Genomic DNA, 18885 nt, shown 5'->3' with positions numbered 1-18885 from the left:
TTTATGAGTCAGCAGAGACCGTAGATGGTAATGAAGATGTGTCTCGGGGGTCGGATGGGCCAAACGTCCAACTGATGCACGGAAGTCGTGTCCGCATTCCGAACTTTACCCTAATCAGCGAGACTTAGGAGGAGGACACTAATCCGTAGATTTGGTATTGCACCAGGGGGTTCGAATGACTTGTTGGTGGTTGGAGTTCCTATCTAATAAAAAAAAAAAGTTAAATAGTCAAATGTAAGCGACTTCAAAAAAAATAAAAAATAAAAACATACAAAATGGATAAAAGAGACTTTTTCAAAAATAGTTTGACGTTGCTTTTCCCAATAAAAAAAAAGAGAGAGAGAGAGACGGGGGAAATTTGCTAGAAAAGGAAAGGAAGGCCTCACATAGGCGCCATCCTATGTACTTTGGGGCCAGGGCATCTCATACATTGACTCTGCCCTCTGCACTTCGTCACCTATGTTGACGTGTCAACACCAAGTATTTACGTTTGTGTCAATGGATTGTAACATGAATGGAGAGGTTACTAAGTAGAGAGAGGAATACTAAACCCAAAAAAGAAAAGTATTACAAAAAAGCACCATAAATAGAGTAAAATACTATGATCAAATTTCTTTCTTTCACTCATTTTTCTTTTGTAGGTATCTTTTGAAGTTGCTAAATAATGCCATTTTCAAATATTAAAGGAAAGAAACAGAAATGTTACACTTACTTTCTAAATATCACTTTTATTTACGCACTGCTTTGTGAGTATTGTATTATGTATATGGTATAATTATTTAAAATAATGGGTAAGAAAAAGTGTGATATTTAGTATATTAGTATAACATTACTTATTTTATAAATACTAATAAATGTGTCACGTATAATATTATGTATATTTTATAAAACTAAATTAATAGTGTATTGTAATAATTTAGTTTATAAACATTAAAGTATGAATACTTGGAGCCATAAAAATTTGTATTTTTTTCTAAAGTATACAACGGGAGCTCATCTCCTCCCATATTCCTTTCAAAATTCAAACTCAAAACCTTCAACAAGAATGTCTCAAACTTTGACCATTAGAATGTCTCCTAGAAAACACGTGAGACACTATAATGATATTACATAGATGTGTAAACAAAAAATCTTTAAAATATAGAATAGAATATGATAAAATGTCGAAACTAACATTAAGATAAATATTAAATCTTAATACTTATGTAATGACAAAAATACTAATAAATTTATTATAATTTCTAAATTTTGATTTTTAATAAAATATTTATAATTACTATGCTTTGTTTTCTTAATGATCAATTAATGAGTTCTTAAATTTTGAATAAATGAAATTTTTTTTATTTGTGGGAATTCTTGGTCTTTTTTTAAATTTCATTTCTAATTTTTCAAAAAGTTTTATGAGTATTTAGATAAATGGTGTTAGATATTTCACAATAATTTCAGAAGGTGTCGTAGGAATGTACCTATTATATTCTACGACATACTTTTCATTTAAAAGTTATAATATCATTATATTTATTTTATAAAAATTAAATGGGGTTTTAAAGGTTTAAATATTATCCTATTTACAACAAAAGTTTTGCATATAATTTTTATTGAATTAAAATGTATTGGAATTGGTGTGATCCTAAGAGGGGGGTGAATTAGATTTTAAAAAAATTTTGACTAAATTAAACATTTATACCGATTCACCACAAATTATATCCCATTTTAATTATGGTCGTGTATATAAAACTAAATAAGCAATATGTGCAGACATACACGTGTTTCTCATTTAAAATAAATGTGTGCATGCATTTAGTTATAATCATAAATGAACAAGCATACACATGCTGAATTTAAATCGCAGAAATTTAATGAGATAAGGAGAGAGAGATATACGATATTTGTTATCGAAATTTGGCCAAACCAGCCTACATCCCCGCCTCAGACATTTTCCCAAGGATTCCACTAACCCTACTCATTTACGGGTGGAGCAGAAACTGTAACGCCTCGATTTTTTACCATTTTTTTTTTCCATCTGTATATATATATCTATAAAATAAACTTGCTCTGATACAAGAATAATACTGTCATCATGACAACTCTGATACCAGATTGTAATAACCTGTGTAAAATTCTATACTTAATTTCTATAGCAAATGCACTATAGTAACCTGTATTGCCTAAAGTGGCACTAGGTACAACATTACTTAAACAGTCACAAAACTCAGCGAAAGCATCTGTATATATACACATCAAATAGCAATATCAGAGTTCTATTCATCGCCATATGTATACATAATTTCCCAAAGTCTGTCCATCCATAACCATTTCAAAAATACACAATACTTTCCTATACAACACAGTGTCTCACCGTTACTTACTCTAAACAGTATTCTTAATCTTTGCTCTGAAGAACTCTAGGCCCGTCTACTTGGATTTCCTGAAATGATGAAATTATAAGAGTGAGACACTTCTCAATAAGACAGAATAGATTATTATCAGTGTGTGGCAACATGAATTTTAATGTTTCAAATACACTTTCATAGTCTATCGTTTCTCTTACTCTGTGAACTCATATAGAACTATATACATGCCCATAAAAATACTTTTCATATTACATACCTTTCTTTCAAATCGTTCTATGAATAAAATAATATCTCAAATTATACTCTGTATAAAGAACTATATCTTAATTCATATCTTGTATATAACAAGTTTCTCAGTTCATACTCTGTATAAAATAAGCATCTATGTACAAGTAAATGCGCATATATGTATAAAAGAATTGCCCTGGATGGATAATATTGTAACATCATGAATTAACTTCGTATGATCCAAGTTGTGCGGCTCGAAAACTGGACCTAACCATGGTTGGCCTAACTAGACTAGATCAACTATGGCTGTATCTATAACCGTATCTGTAACTATTAGTACGATTCATCTACCTAACTCTTCTTATTTAATAAATCCTGAGGGTTCACCTGTATTTCTTCTACGAATCTCCTCGGCTAGAATTAAATCTTGTATGTCATTGTACTTTAGTTTTTCTTTTCCTGTAGAGTTTCTTACTACCATCCTTATTGCCTCTCAACTATTTGGTAACAAAGCCAAAACGATCAGTGCACGAATCTCATCATCAAAATCAATATCTATAGAAGACAATTGATTTGTGATAATGTCAAACTCGTTCAGATGTTGTGCTACTGATGCATTCTCTACCATCTTCAAATTAGACAATTTTCTCATCAGATGTACCTTATTATTTGCTGACGGCTTTTCATACATACCAGACAAAGCCTTCATCAGATTTGTTGTGGTCTTCTCCTTTACAATGTTGTGTGCAATAGACCTAGACAAAGTTAACTGATAACTCCCAGTACCTGTCTGTCATGGAGAGTCCATTCCTCGTCCTTCAGAGTCACAAGTTTTTATCCTAGAAGCGACAGATGCAGCTTCTTCCCATAGAGATAATCCTCAATTTGTATCCTCCAGAACCCAAAGTCTGTGCCATTGAACTTTTCTATTCCAGACGTCTCTCCTGCTTCCTCTACCATTGCTCCCACTTGAACCTAACCCTAGGCTTTGATACCAGTTGTAGGGAATTAACATGAAATTTTCAATATCCTGTGAGAAAAAAAAAAATAAAATAGAGAAACAATCTATGCCAAGGAAAAATAATCACACGTATAAGACAATATTTACGTGGTTCGACAATTTTGCCTACATCCATGGAGTTGCAGGGATTTTACTATGATCAGGAAGAAAAACAGAGACTGTGACTATACAATATTTTCTCTTTCGCTCTCAAAATGACAGTCAAAACCTAATCACCAAAAAACAATAGTTTTATATGTTGTGCACATAGTTCCCAATGGGCTACAAAACGGGCCCAAAATTTTTTTACGAGGGCGTTGCCCCTAGACCCCCACAAGTATGACTTGCTCAAGCTGCAACACTCATGGACTAAGCCTTATGATGGAAATCTCTCATTAAAAAAAAATAAAATCACATAGCATTAATTCGAGTCGGGTCATCATTTAGATCAAACGCAACTAGGCTCCATAAAACCCAACAAAGATTTTAATATTTGAATTGTTTTCAACTCTTTACACCATTTTCTTGTATTTTTGCTTATCTTGAACATAACATATTTTCATACTAGACTTTGCTTATCTTGAATATCTTTTTGTATAATGCATGAATATTTGATTCATGGTTGATTTTGAGTATACCATGCTGAGTTGCAATGCATGTAATATTTTTGTTGATGTCAAAAAGGAGAGAAATATGTGCAAAATGAGATATGTTGACATGTTTGAGAAATACTGAAATGTTTGAACATGAGATATGTGATATGTTGATATGTGTCATGGAGAAATATATGTGCAAAATCTTATGATTGAGTTCATCAATAACATATGAACATATATTCAAGGGGAGTTACTATGAATGATATGAGTATTGAAAAGCATGATATACATTGAAAATTTTGAATGCTTGATTGACATGAGTTATTGAAAAGCATGATATACATTGAAAATTTTGAATGCTTGATTGATATGAGTATTGAAAGCATGATATATATTGAAAATTCTCAATGCTTAAAATTACTCTAATATGAATGTTGAAAGCATGATATTCCGAACACGTGATATATTATGATATGTGTGTATGACTTTTTAAGAGTATGCTTATTGTAAGGGGAAGTCTGTTAAGGCTTTTTCATTTTTGCTTCTTATTTGTCATTATCAAAAAAAGAGAGAGATTGTTGACCTAACAAGGCTTAATCTCGTTTTGATGATAACAAATTTAGGTTACTTAATATGTCTATGCAAGTTTGAGTTTGAGGACTTAAGTGATCTTATGGTTTCAAGTGGATATGCTTGAAAAGTTTGAATGGAAAATCACACTTAAGGCTATGAGACATGAGAAACATGAAAGTTCAAGTCATATGAAACATGAAGCTCGTTGAAGCAGTGCGTAAAGTCAAGAAGACATATTAGAAGCTTCACAACATGAAGACTTAGACACTAAGGAAAATCATATGAAAGTCTCATGTAAGTACTTCAAAACTCTTTATTGATTGATTGAAACTCCTAGGATATGTCATTGGACTTAGATTTTTTAATTCATTCATGGAAAATATCCTTTCAAAGTCCAAATTAAGTTTTCAAATATATAAATTAAGTTTGGAACCAAAAATATTGAAAAACAAGTTTTGCTGAAAGGCAGACTACTGATGTTAAGTCATCAGGCGATTGTGGTGCTTCTGTATTTGAAAAATATTCAAACAAAATAGACACAAACGACTAACTTATCGAGCACAGTCGACTGATTCTATTCTGACTTTTAGAATACGTTGATTTTAAAAGAGCACAGGCGACTGATGCGAGTGTTTAAACGTTTAACAGTACTGATCTTGTTTCCAAATCTTGCGTGAATGGTTTCCAAATTCAGAGAAAATTCAAAGGAAAGTTTTTGAAACCCTAGTGCACTATTTAAACGTATTATTCTCGCACATTAGGGCAAGAACACCGATTGAAAAAGCAAACGCCACGCACATACTTCTGTATACTATTATCTAATAGGCGACTGCAATGTTGTTGATTGTTTCACTTTGAGAAACAGATTTGATCTTTGAAAACTCACATATTTAATCAGTTTTGGTGATATATTTTGAACTTCAACTTTTATATTGTTATTTTGAAGTATTATTTTTGAATCTAACGTGCACTAATCTGCTCATTTGAGAAGCTTTTCATTGGACGAGCAAGTTTTATGGTTTAGGGATTGAATCGTTGCCTAGCGAGAGAGGATTCTCATTAGAAAGGCGAACTCCACCTTTGAGGGAGAGAAGTTGTAACTTCACCTAATAATAAAGTTGGTAAAGGAAATCCTCATAGCGGGTTGCTTGGGACAAGGACGTAGACTATGGCCGAACCTTGTAAAAACAACGATGTTCAGCTTCTTCTTCCCTATTCTTCTGAATTTTCGTAAGATATTAACTACGTGCATGTGTTCTTTTCATAAGAACTTACTGAAGATTACATCTTGCTGAAGATTACAATTCGTTGAATGTTTGAGATTTTGTTGAAGATTTAAGAACCTATTGAAAAGGGAAATATTGCTAAAAGTTGTGAATATATATATTCATATTGGAAGATAGAATAGTTAAGGGTTAAAGTAAATAAATTTTGCAAATAATTTTTAAAGAATCCGATTCACCCTCTCTTGGAATTACATCCTAATTTCATGAGATTTAAGACATTATTATTGTCGAGCTTGAAGTCGTAGAATCCAGATAAGTATGTACCTTTACTCCTCTTAGAGACGAAGGAGGTGTTCTTGAGGAAGGAGCTGGGTTGGAAGGAGTGTGTCTGTTGGGTGATCAAAGCTTTCCCAGATCACCTCCTCTGGTTGGTTGATCAGTACGAGATTTCCCTTTTTGAGAAGCCTTGCTTCCACATACTCAAGTGAGGCTGTGTTGGTCGACCACATGATCAGAAAGTCGGCATCAGTCAATACCAGATTGCCATTTCACAGAGGGTAAGCTCAGAGCGCTTCCCATTAACCGGCTTGTCCCTGTTGGCCATCCACACAACTGTTCTATTGGCAGAATTAGCGAACCAGATTGAATAGCAATATGCGTTTCTGCCCACCTTGTAAAATCCAAAGGAGAAAGCCCCATTCAGTGAAACCAAGAAGTCTCCTTCCTTCTCGACCAACAAGGAGCTTCCAAGGCTCAATCTCAGCATTCCTGGTGGCCCTGCAAGTGCCGAAGCCACTGCTGGTGCAGCTAACAGAAAAAAAAAAAAAAAACACTGCAAATGCTTTCATAGTGGCTGTTTTTAAAGGGTTTAAACCAACCTCCGGAAATGGGCGTGAACCAGAGCTTTTGGATTGCTTGTTAGATTGCCTTCCTGCCAATTGCCATAATCAGAACCTAATGCAATCTAAATGCCTCTATATGCGAAAGAAAATGGGCATGTGCTGACCAAATGACTAAGAAATTATTTGTATTGGTGTTAAATTTAGCTAAAAAAAAAATCAGTTCATTTTCACAGTTGCTGTACTTCATTCAAATTCTTTGAAGTTGACCGTGGAGACGGAAACTATCTTCTCCAATCTGTTATGCAAATGTCATCATCAAAGAGTAACCGCGGCTGCTCTTTATGAAATTTAGAGTTGGGAGAATTAAATTAAGAAAGAATGCACGTTTAATCCTCTATACCTTATATTTAGAAAAGACTTAGGCATAAATTTGTATAAATTTAGACAAAATTTAATATAAAATTATATTTAAATCCACCCGATAACCCATGCTCCCAAACACAGTTCACCACTTCCTCCAAAAATCATGAAGATGCTGCGGGTGCTTTTTCCAATGATGATCAATCCCTCCAGATTGGTCAGCTTGGTAGGGTTGTCTCTATATCAAATTCTAGTAAAGAGAAAATTTTGTCCTAATATAATTAAAAATTTTAAAAATTAATATTAATCACACAAAAAAATGAGCTTATGCATATTGATTTGTTTTATTTTCTTTCTCGCTTTCTTAATAACCAAACACAAAAAAAGAAATGACTATTCTTTTTCCTTAAAATTTCTCAACAAGACCTATTTGTTCTTGTAAAAAATTCTCAAATTAATTTGTTATTATACAATTGACCGTTTTCCCATGATGTTGGATGAAGCATTTATGCAATTTTTGAAATAGTTACATTTATTAAAAACTAAAAATAAAAAGCAGAAACTGTCTATTAAACAACCTGTATTGACAAGGTAATATTTTTATAATTATTTAAAAAATAAAAAATAAAACATTTTCCGCAAGAACAGTCGAGTTTGGAGGAATAAAAGAACTACTTTTCTTCATGGTGGATTTTAATAAATATTAAAATAATAAATTGTATATGTTATCCATGTAAATGAGATGGGATACATAAAGCCACTTCTATTTTTTCAATGGAAGCAGGAGAATAATTTGTAAACCATGGGGACAAGGGAACACAACAGTTGAATCCCACCGATTCAGATCTTATCTACCACTTGTAAATAGTCAAATTGAAATAAACCACAATATGTTGCTATCTAATAATAGACTCTGTTCATTAGACAGGTAGAATCTGTTTTTATGCGACCCAATTGGAGCATTGCGGACCTTGGGAGTGCCTTTCACGAGGTCAGGGCTTTCTCCCCTCCTGAGTTCGATTCCTGCGGCGGGCTCCTGAAATTTACCCTCTCTGTGGGCTGTGGGGGAGGCTGGCACGGGGCGCGGAATTAGTTGCGGACCATTAAACAGACGTGACAGCCGGAGCGATATCTTAAAAAAAAAAAGAGGGGAAGAAAAGTCAATCAAACCTAACACTTTTTCTGATACTGTCTGAAGTGCAATTACCTGGCTGTGCACCATTGAGCCACCCATTAGGGCGATTCAATCAATTAATTCTTTACGCAAATGATTTAAACTATTCAATGAGAAATGTTGGTAAGCTATTCTGTAAATCTATTTAGAGTCTATTTAGTACTGAATACTGCAACTGTGTAAAGTCATTCACAGAAACACAACAACCCCTAATACTAAAATTAAAGAGAAGACTCTTACCGCTCAAATGCAATTATTGCATATCTGGAGAATGGACTCCTCCTTCATCCTCACATTGCAGTAGAGTTTGCACCACCCAGCCCATTGTTGGTCTCTTGCTTCTGTCTTCCTCCACGCATGAAATCCCTATCTCAATCACTGTTGCTGCCTGGTTCCTGCTATACTGCCCATTCAATCTTTGATCCACGATGTCCTCTATCCAAGAGTCTTCTCCAGATTGGGTTTTCCTCTTCACAAACCTGACAAATCTTGCGAGCTCTGATTCTTGCTCTTCACAGTCGCCATCCTCTGCCACCCAATTCAAATGCCGAATTCCTCTCACTATCTCTAGAATCACAACTCCATAGCTATAAACATCAACTTTTGCTGTAATAGGAAGGTTCAGAGCCCATTCTGGAGCCATGTATCCTCTGGTTCCTCGGATCCGAGAGAACTCTGAATCAGGACCACCTCTTTGAGACAACTTTGCCAGCCCGAAATCTGCAATCTTAGGTTCAAATTCACTGTCTAGAAGTATATTTTCAGGCTTCACATCACAATGTATGATCCATTCAAGGCACTCATCGTGCAGGTAGGCCAAGCCTTTTGCTGTCCCTATCACAACTTTGAACCTCTCTTTCCATCCAAGAAAATTCGAGAAGAACAAGTGCTTGTCCAGAGACTGGTTTTCGACATACTCATAAACTAAGAGTTGATTTCTCTGTTCTGAACAGAATCCCCACATTCTCACTATGTTCATGTGATTGATTCTTCCAATAGTGCTGACCTCTGCCCAAAACTCTTCTACCCCTTGATTGACATCTCCCAATTTCTTCACTGCCACCACCCTTCCATCTGTTAAAACACCCTTGTAAACAACTCCAAAGCCTCCTCTACCCAGCTCTTCCTTGAATTTCCAGGTTACAGTCTTCAGTTCAGCATAACTAAACCTCCTGAACTGGCTTGATATTGCAGCATATCCATCTTTCAGCAAAGATGGTACACCAGTATCATGCCTCCTAAAAAGGAACCACCAACCAGATACAATGAACAGAACTTCGATTAAACCAATCGCAGAAATAAACCAATAGAAATAAACCCATCTCACCCTTGTGTTGGAAATCTTGTACATTGAAGGAGAACCAATTAAAATTTTAGATACATTGGATCCGCATATGGGATTGGAGCCTTTGAGAACAGTGGCTTCTGATGCATCCACACTGGAAGGCAGTTTCAAATATATACTCCCTGGGAAATTTGGAGACTTGTAACCATTGAAAAGTGCACTTTTCGTGTAACAGCGCCCTTCTCCATTCAGCCGATAGCTAAATGCTTCGCATTGACAATCCTCCACGCAAATTTTCCTGCAGGATTCTATTGAAATAGACGTACTGAAATTGAGATCAAATCCGTAATAATCTACCTGGGATAGCTGCACAATTTTTACCTGCTCAGAATGAGAACAGCCCCGTCTGAACATAGGCTTGCAACCTCCATTCCAGTTAGTTGGGTCACTTTCCTCATATCCAGGGGGGCAAGAACACTTGGGTTCTGGTGTATAAACACAAATTGCATTTCTCCCACACAGCCCGTGCACTTTACACTGTTCATCAAGAGCTACCCAGGACACCACCCACATTCCTGTCGAATTCAAGGTATAAAGCCTGAGGTTTCCATCATAATCCATTGTTAGCCTTCTCTTGACCCCAAAACCAAAGTCAGCAGCCCTAAATTGCAGTTTGTCACTTGACGAAAACAAACCCATGTCATCTAGAAAAGCAATTCTACTACTGTTATAATTTGTTCTCCCATTTTGGAATACACTGTTATCAGGATTGGGCCAATACAAGCTAGAGATATCAGGTCCATCATACATCAGCCTCAAGACATTATCGTTATCATAATAGAAACTAAAATACCCAGAAGAGTACCTTCCTTTCCCTGGTGCAGATACTAGCTTTTTGCTTTTGGTGAAGGCTTGGTTAGGGAGGAGAGTGTCAGTAGGACTATCAAAGCTTTGCCATAGAATTTTGCCTTGTGGGTCTTCTAGAACAAGGTTTCCAGTATTCAAAAGCTCTGCTCTTTGAATCTGGGCGGAGGTATTGTGGGTCTCCCAAACAATAGAGTCGTCGACATCGGTTAAGGCCAACATGCCATCTCGGCGTAGTGTAATTTTTGAGCCCCGGCCATTAACTGGACTATCTCTGTTAGCCATCCAAACAACTGTTCTGTCCCTGGACTTTGAGAACCAAACTGAGAAACAGTAGGCATTTTCTCCAACCTCATAAAAGCCACAGGTGAATGTTCCATCTGGAGAGATTAGAAGGTCTGTATCATCTTCAACTGACAAGGAGGATCCTCTGTGCAAGAAGCTTTTGACCTCTGAAGCAGCCAAAGGGAAAGAAAAAGAAATAAGGAACAATACCAAGGCAACAAGTTTTGGAGGAGCTGGAGTTCGGCTTCCCATGATAATTGCAGATGCTGGGTTAGACCTTGATTTCTTGGGGAAGGAAGAGGAGATGTAATTTAGGATTATTAATAGAAAAAGAGTACGAATTTCCTCGTCCACGTGAACAATCATTATGGGAAAATTTTAAAAAAAAATGTAAATCCTCCTGCATCACTTGTCTAAACGTCAATGTTGTTACATTAAAGAGAAGACGCGTAATAAAGGTGTTCGCCGGATTGAAATTGCCTTCGTGACAGCTGACACCCCTACATTTAATGCGTGCTCTAAAATTGCAGTTTTGGTTATGTATGTCGAAGTCTAGCAACAGGGAATTATGCCCACAGAAAAAGAGATGCCATTGACATGAAAAGGAAGTAAGTTCCGTGCGGCGAACACTAATTTGTGAAATTTTCTCCTAGGTTAAGGGAAAAAAAAAAAAGTAGAAGTGGAGAACATGACCTGAAGAAAGAAACTCAAGTGCAGAGAGAGAAGTCTCCTTTCGGAGTGTTCCCTATCGGGTTCGGGCCCGTCTCTCTGCTTACACACCCATATGAATTTATTTGGCGGCCTGCTTTCCCACGCTAGAAAAGTTGTCGAAAAGCTTGACTTTTAATGTGCGGATGGAACATCGCATTTCCCATTCCTCCGTGGAAGACTTGAAATGAAAATTTTCCTCGCACTGTCAGGATTAGGGTTATAGGGTTAGGGAGAGGACGATCGACTTTGCCCAACCTGTCGTCTTCGGCTGCTCCACCGACTGGCGACTACACAGGAGCAACTTCGTCTACGATGGAAATGTACGAGCGGTGTACAAAATTTACCAAAAATCGAGAATCTGACTGAAATCGAATCTTTTGAAACATCACTTCAGTATTTTGGCTTGGGTCTTCCATTTAGATTTTGATATTATACAAGTACATCTAGAATGCTCTTATTAGTAAGGAAGGTTCCCCTGCCTACATTCCAGTAGTTTGATTTAGGTTTAGGTTTGGACTCTTTTGGAGTTCTTTTTTTTTTAAATTATTTTTAAAAGACGGGATGCAACATGAAGACTTCTCAAAAGTCATCCATCCTCGCCCAGGGACGTGGCTGAGTTGGCAGGGCGGACCTTGGGATTACCTTTCACGAGATTAGGACTTTCTCCCCTCCCGAGTTCGATTCCTGCGGCGGGTTCTTGAATTTATCCTCTCCGTGGGCTATGGGGCAGGCTGGCACAGGGCGCGAGATTAGTTGAAGACCGTTAAAATGGATGTGGACACCCGGAGCGTTATCTAAAAAAAAAGTCATCCATCCTAATACTATTTTCGTCCAAACACGCTTAATTGTTAAGTTTTAATGAAATCCAGTGTATTAGTGCTGCTATGATCGCACACAGGGCTCTTTTGGGCTTGCAAAGTCTTTTTATTTTTATTTTTTAAATTTTTAAAAATATAAATTTTACATTAGAAACCAAACCAAATCGTAAAAATTTGTTTTACGGTTACACTAGAGTATCGGTGTACAATTTGGTTCGATTTCAAATTTTGAAAGTTGATTTTTTTTATTCGATTATTGGTTTTGGTCAAAATTGAACCTATAAGAACCGATTACATCCCTAGTTAGCTTACACAACCTAAAATAGTTCATCTCTTATTTTATAATTTTTTTAATGCAAATATAATATTTTCAGCATAAAAATTATAAACTTGAATTTCGAAAATGTTTTATGAAAAAAAAAGGTCAATTCATATAAAACTTAAAATTGATATATTACAAGATGTCAAATTAAATTAATTGAAGTGGAAAGTATATATATTATATTATCTATCATATTCATCTTGCACGATTTTAATGAGTCTAAATATTAACATAATATTTTCCAATGCATAAAGTAATCATTGTTCATTATAAATATTTTTATTTTTAAAATAAATAAATAAAAATATTAGTATACCTAATTGGATTATTTTATTTAATATAAAATAAGATAAAATATGTATTCTAATGTTTTCTTCGAGAATCACAAGAGGCCCATGCATTACACACGTGCACGGTTAGATATTAATTATATATCTTTACTAAATGTGCACAACACATTCAAATAAAGTCGATTTAATTATATATGGTTTATGATTAGTGTATACATATAAAAAAAATTAATTTGAAGAAAAAAAAATAATAAGGCGAAAGCGTCATGTATGATCATAAATAGTACAAAGGAGATATAATATATGATTAGTGTGTTAAAATATTTTTCTTATCAGCTCATTTCTAGTCATACTCATCATTATTTCACAATGCTTAATTCATATGATTCAAAAATATTTTATAGACACTAACAATGATGTATTATTCCATATATTATTACAAAATCATTTAATAATGTTTTATCAAATCATATAGGCTAAATTTATTGAGTCCAACACTAATTATCAAAAAACATCTTAGTTATAATACCGTTCTTGGCTAAGAAGCTATGAATATTTCTTATGATATTTATCTAATTTTATAATCTGCCTCTAAAATTGACATCTTAAGTTTAGTCAATTTTATTGGCATAATTCACATTCAATATTGTCAATGTTGAATTTTTTTCGAGTGCCGAGAAAGGGAATGACAATCTTCAAATAAGAAGGATTGAAGAAAATAATAAAAATAGACAAAGAGCACAAAAGATAAGAAGCCGCCACCTTTGTTTTTTTTTTTGAAAAAGAAAGCATAGGAAAAATAAAGAAAAATCTTAAAAAGTTGACAAAAATAATAAATTAGGTTCAAGAGTGCATTTATGTGTAAGGAATAGGGAAAGTGATTAGCTAACCATTCTAGTGATGGTTAGCCAACCAACACCCCTATCAACACCCATTCATGGAATGATTATTGCAATTACGTGTGTGTAATTTCAAAAGAAAACAACTGAAAATTAAAAAAAGAAAAAAGATAAAATGACCCCTTTTGTTCTTTCAATATCATTACTATTGTTCAAAAAACTTCTAACATGGTTTTGAATAGTCCAAAATATCACAACTCTTCGTTCGTTACTCCAAAAATGATATCATCAACGTATATTTATACTAGGAGCAAGTTATCATTTTTAACTTTTATGAAAATTCTTGTATCAATCTTCCATCTAGTAAACCCATTATCTAGAAAAAAACCACTAAACCTTTCATACCAAACTCTAAGAGCTTGCTTCAATCCATACAAGATTTTGTTATTTTTTTGTCCCACATTGGTAGAATACTTACACCTTAGTATAAAAGGTGGTTTTGAATTTTTTATATTATTTGTCCCACATTGGAGAGAAGTGTTTTTTAGACTTGAGGTTGAAGCTATATAAAGAGCTCAACTCTTTATTTGTAAAACACACCTCAAAGTTGTACTTTGTCAAGAAGTAGTGGATTGATCATCGGCGCCCGTGGACTTAGGTAATTCTATACCGAACCTCGTAAATTTCTTGTCTTGTTCTTTTTATTGCTTTATTATTAGTTTCTGCATTGCTTTAATTTCTTTTATATTCAATAGCAATAGTTGTAGTATTGGTGTTTGGCACAAGTAGGGTGCCCGGCACAATAATTGGTATCAGAGCTAGGTTGAATAGTGTTGATACGGAGATGTTCCTCTGTTAGGATCCTTGATTCCACATTTGATGCTTAAGAAAGACCTTATCTAAGCGAGTGCTCAGAGACCATTGCGGCTCAGTCGCTCCCTGGAGGTCGGCCTGGTCAAAGTGGAATTTCATAGGATAAAACAGAGTAGACACAGTTGGTACCTACTATTCATCCTAGGCCTTTTGCTTTGTTGGTTGCTATTGAATATATAGAAGATGACAGAAGCTAGTGCAGCAGTAGAAAAAACTCTGTCCACACGAACTCCAACCCCTTTAGCTTCGACATCATCATCGAAGACGATAGCTAATGCTCGGTTTGAGGTGGAGAAATTTGATGGTACCAATAATTTTGGTATGTGGCAATGTGAGGTGATGGACATCTTGTATCAACAAGAACTAGATATTGCTTTAGATGATAAACCGGTAGATATGGGTGACAGAGATTGGGAAAAGATCAATCGTCAGGCATGTGGTATGATTCATCTGTGTCTCGCCAAAAATCAGAAATATTGTGTTATGAGGGAGACATTTGCAAAGAAATTGTGGAAGACATTGGAAGATACATTTATGACCAAGAGTCTGAAAAATCGGCTCTATTTGATAAAAAAATTGTTTCGCTTCCAATATCAACCAGGTATTTTGATTAATGACCACATAAATGTTTTCAATAAAATTTTGGCCGATTTGTTAAATTTGGATGAAAAGGTGAAAGATGAGGATAAAACCATATTGTTACTGAATTCTCTCCTTGATGAGTATGAACATTTGACCACCACTTTATTGTATGGGAAAGATAAAGTTACTTATGATGTTATTTGTACTGCATTGATTAGTACTGAATGCAGAAAGAAGGATCAGAGGGTCCATAAGGAAATAGCAGAAGCACTAACAATAAGGGGACGTTCTCAGAGTCGTATGCCTGGAAGGAAAAGTAAATCTCATGGTAGGAGTAAATCTCGTTGGAGACCTGCTAAAGATGAATGCGCCTTTTGTCATGAGAGAGGACATTGGAAGAAAGATTACCCTAAATTACAGCAGAAGAATAAGGGCAAAGCACACTCAAATGCCAATATAGCCAATGATGATGGAAGTGAGTCAGATTTTTCTCTTGTTGGAACATCTTCATCACATTATATTGGTGAGTGGATTTTGGATTCTGGTTGTTCCTATCACACGTGTCCCAATAGGGAATGGTTTTCTAATTTTGAAGAATTAGATGGTGGGGTTGTTTTTATGGGAAATGATAATACTTGTAAAACAACTGAAATAGAATTAATACAGTTGAAATGTCAAGATGGAACTATTAAGACCTTGACTGATGTTAGGTATGTTCCAAGCCTAAAGAAGAATCTGATTTCATTGGGTGCCTTAGAATCTAAAGAGTTCACTATCACTTTGAAAGATGGAACCTTAAAGATTAAATCAGGTGCGCTGGTGGTGATGAAAGGAATAAGGAAAAATAACTTGTATTATTTACAAGGTAGTACAGTTATTGGCTCAGCAGCTGTTGTTTCTGAGAAAGATGCAGATTTAGATACAACCAAGTTATGACATATGCGATTAGCACATACGGGAGAAAAATCTTTGCAACAATTGGCTAAGCGAGGTTTGTTAAAGGGTGCAAAGGTGTGCAAACTTGAATTTTGTGAGCATTGCATTCTGGGAAAACAAACTAGAGTGAAATTTGGCACAAAAATCCACCAGATTAAAGGTATTTTAGACTACATCCATACAGATGTATGGGGCCCCACAAAAACGGCTTTGTTGGGTGGTATGCATTATTTTGTCACTTTTGTTGATGATTTTTCTAGAAGAGTTTGGGTGTATTCTATGAAGCATAAAAATGAAGTGTGTGATATTTTCCTTAAGTGGAAAAAATTAGTTGAAACTCAAACTGGCAAAAAGATTAAACGGCTTAGATCAGATAATGGTGGTGAATACACGAGTGACCCATTTATGAAGGTATGTCAGGATGAAGGTATTGCTCAACACTTCACAGTTCGAAATACACCACAACAGAATGGGGTGGCAGAGTGCATGAATCGAACTTTGCTGGAGAAAGTTCGATGTATGTTGTCTAATACTGGGTTAGACAAAAGGTTTTGGGCTGAGGCTATAAGATATGCCTGTCATCTCATCAATCGTCTACCATCATCTGCAATAGGGGGAAAAACACCCTATGAGGTATGGTCTAGAAATCCTACTAGTGATTATGATTCTTTACATGTATTTGGTACAATGACTTATTATCATGTTAAAGAATCTAAGTTGGATCCAAGAGCCAAGAAAGCAATATTCTTGGGGATAAGTGCAAGAGTCAAAGGATGCCGTCTTTGGTGTCTAGAGACGAAAAAAATGATTTTAAGTAGAGATGTAACTTTTGATGAACTTGCGATGATGAAGAAAACAATACGCAAGGAGTCACGAGTTGAAGAGAAGACCAGTGGTACTCAACAATAGGTGGAGGTTGAGACAATTTTGGGAAACCCAGTAAGAAATGAGACTACACAAGGTAACTCTCCAGTTACGGTGGGGAATAGTGTACAAGAAGAGGAGATTTCAATTCGAGAATCTTCACAGCAACAAGAATCAATTGTTTCTCAAAGGCCAAGACGAGAAATTCGAAAACCTGCTCGGTATACTGATATGGTGGCCTATGAACTTCCAGTTGTGGATGATAATGTTCCTTACACTTTCCAAGAAGCAATGAGGAACTCTGAATCAGACAAGTGGAAAAAAGCAATGGATGAAGAAATGCAGTCTCTTCATCAGAATCAGACTTGGGAGCTAGCCCAGCTGCCCAAGGGTAAGAAAACAATTGGTTGTAAATGGGTTTATGTAAAGAAAGAAGGATTTCCAGATGCAAATAATGTTTGATTCAAAGCTAGATTGGTAGCTAAGGGCTACGCACAGAAGGAAGGCATTGATTATAATGAGGTATTTTCTCCAGTTGTTAAACATTCTTCCATTCGAATTTTGTTGGCTTTGGTAGCACAATTTGATCTTGAACTAGTTCAACTCGATGTAAAAACTGCATTTTTACATGGTGATTTGGAAGAGGAAATCTATATGACTCAGCCAGATGGATTTCAGGTTGCTGGAAAAGAAAATTGGGTGTGTAAACTGGGTAAATCGTTGTATGGTTTAAAACAGTCTCCAAGACAATGGTACAAACGATTTCATCAGTTTATGATGGGTCAGAAGTACATCAGAAATAAACATGATCATTTTGTTTATTTTCGTGGACTACAAAATGGATCTTTTATATATTTACTCTTGTATGTTGATGATATGTTGATAGCTTCAAAGAATAGGGAAGAAATCAACAAGTTGAAAAGTCAGTTAAATCAAGAGTTTGAGATGAAAGATCTTGGTGAAGCAAAGAAGATACTTGGCATGGAGATTCGCAGAGACAGAATGAGAGGAAGAGTTAGTTTGTCTCAGAAACAGTATTTGAAGAAGGCAGTACAGAGTTTTGGCATGTTTGAGCAGTCAAAACCACTAAGCACTCCTCTTACTCCTCATTTCAAACTTAGTGTTGCTTTATCTCCCAAATCAGATAAGGAACGTAAGTACATGTCACAGGTTCCTTATGCAAGTGCTGTTGGTAGTCTGATGTATGCAATGGTTTGTACTAGACCTGATATTTCACAAGCTGTTAGTATGGTGAGCAGGTGTATGCATGATCCGGGTAAAGGACATTGGCAAGCTGTGAAATGGATTGTGAGATATATTATGAATACTATTGATATTGGTATAGAATTTGAGAAAAATAATACTATTGAATAACGTGTTGTTGGATATGTGGATTCAGATTTTGCAGGTGATTTGGATAAATATCGATCAACTACTGGATATATTTTTTGACATTTGCTAATGGTTCAGTGAGTTGGAGGTCTATCTTATAGTCTACCATTGCTTTGTCTACAACGGAAGCAGAGTACATGGCAGCTTCAGAGGCTGTTAAGGAAGCTATTTGGTTGCAGGGTTTACTTGAAAATTTGGGAGTTGTACAGAAGCACATTGTTGTGTTCTGTGATAGTCAAAGTGCTATTCATTTGGCAAAGAACCAAGTCTACCATGCACGAACGAAGCATATCGACGTTCGGTTTCATTTTATACGGGATATTATTGATGGAGGCAAGATACTTCTTCAGAAGATTGCTACAACTGAAAATCCCGCAGATATGTTGACCAAGATTGTGACAACAATCAAGTTCAAACATTGTTTGGACTTGATCAATATCCTACAAATCTAAGTATTTTTGGAAGGCGCCA

At 35.5% G+C, this 18885-nt stretch overlaps 1 protein-coding gene across 2 annotated transcripts; it reads right to left on the bottom strand.

The window, feature by feature from the left end:
• Positions 1-7880: 7880 nt before the first annotated feature.
• On the bottom strand, positions 7881-11989 carry LOC131159865 (putative receptor protein kinase ZmPK1). 2 transcript variants are annotated; one of them, XM_058115060.1, is made up of 3 exons: positions 11481-11925; positions 8594-10954; positions 7881-8311 (listed from the first exon to the last, which is right to left on the bottom strand). In XM_058115060.1, the coding sequence occupies exon 2, from the start codon at positions 10785-10787 to the stop codon at positions 8607-8609; it is 2181 nt and encodes a 726-aa protein (XP_057971043.1). In that variant the 5' UTR covers positions 10788-10954; positions 11481-11925; the 3' UTR covers positions 7881-8311; positions 8594-8606. The 2 variants fall into 2 exon arrangements, with proteins under 2 accessions (XP_057971043.1, XP_057971042.1); XM_058115059.1 differs by having other exon boundaries at positions 8594-11989.
• Between the last annotated feature and the right edge of the window lie 6896 nt (positions 11990-18885).

Source organism: Malania oleifera, chromosome 7, assembly GCF_029873635.1.
Source record: "Malania oleifera isolate guangnan ecotype guangnan chromosome 7, ASM2987363v1, whole genome shotgun sequence".
NCBI lineage: Eukaryota > Viridiplantae > Streptophyta > Magnoliopsida > Santalales > Ximeniaceae > Malania > Malania oleifera.
The sequence above is the reverse complement of the archived record's forward strand: the minus strand, read 5'-3'. Positions and strand labels throughout refer to the sequence as shown.

Coding starts and splice junctions, on each gene's coding strand:
- LOC131159865 (XM_058115059.1), bottom strand. CDS start 11,153: ATGATTGTTCACGTGGACGAGGAAATTCGTACTCTTTTTCTATTAATA.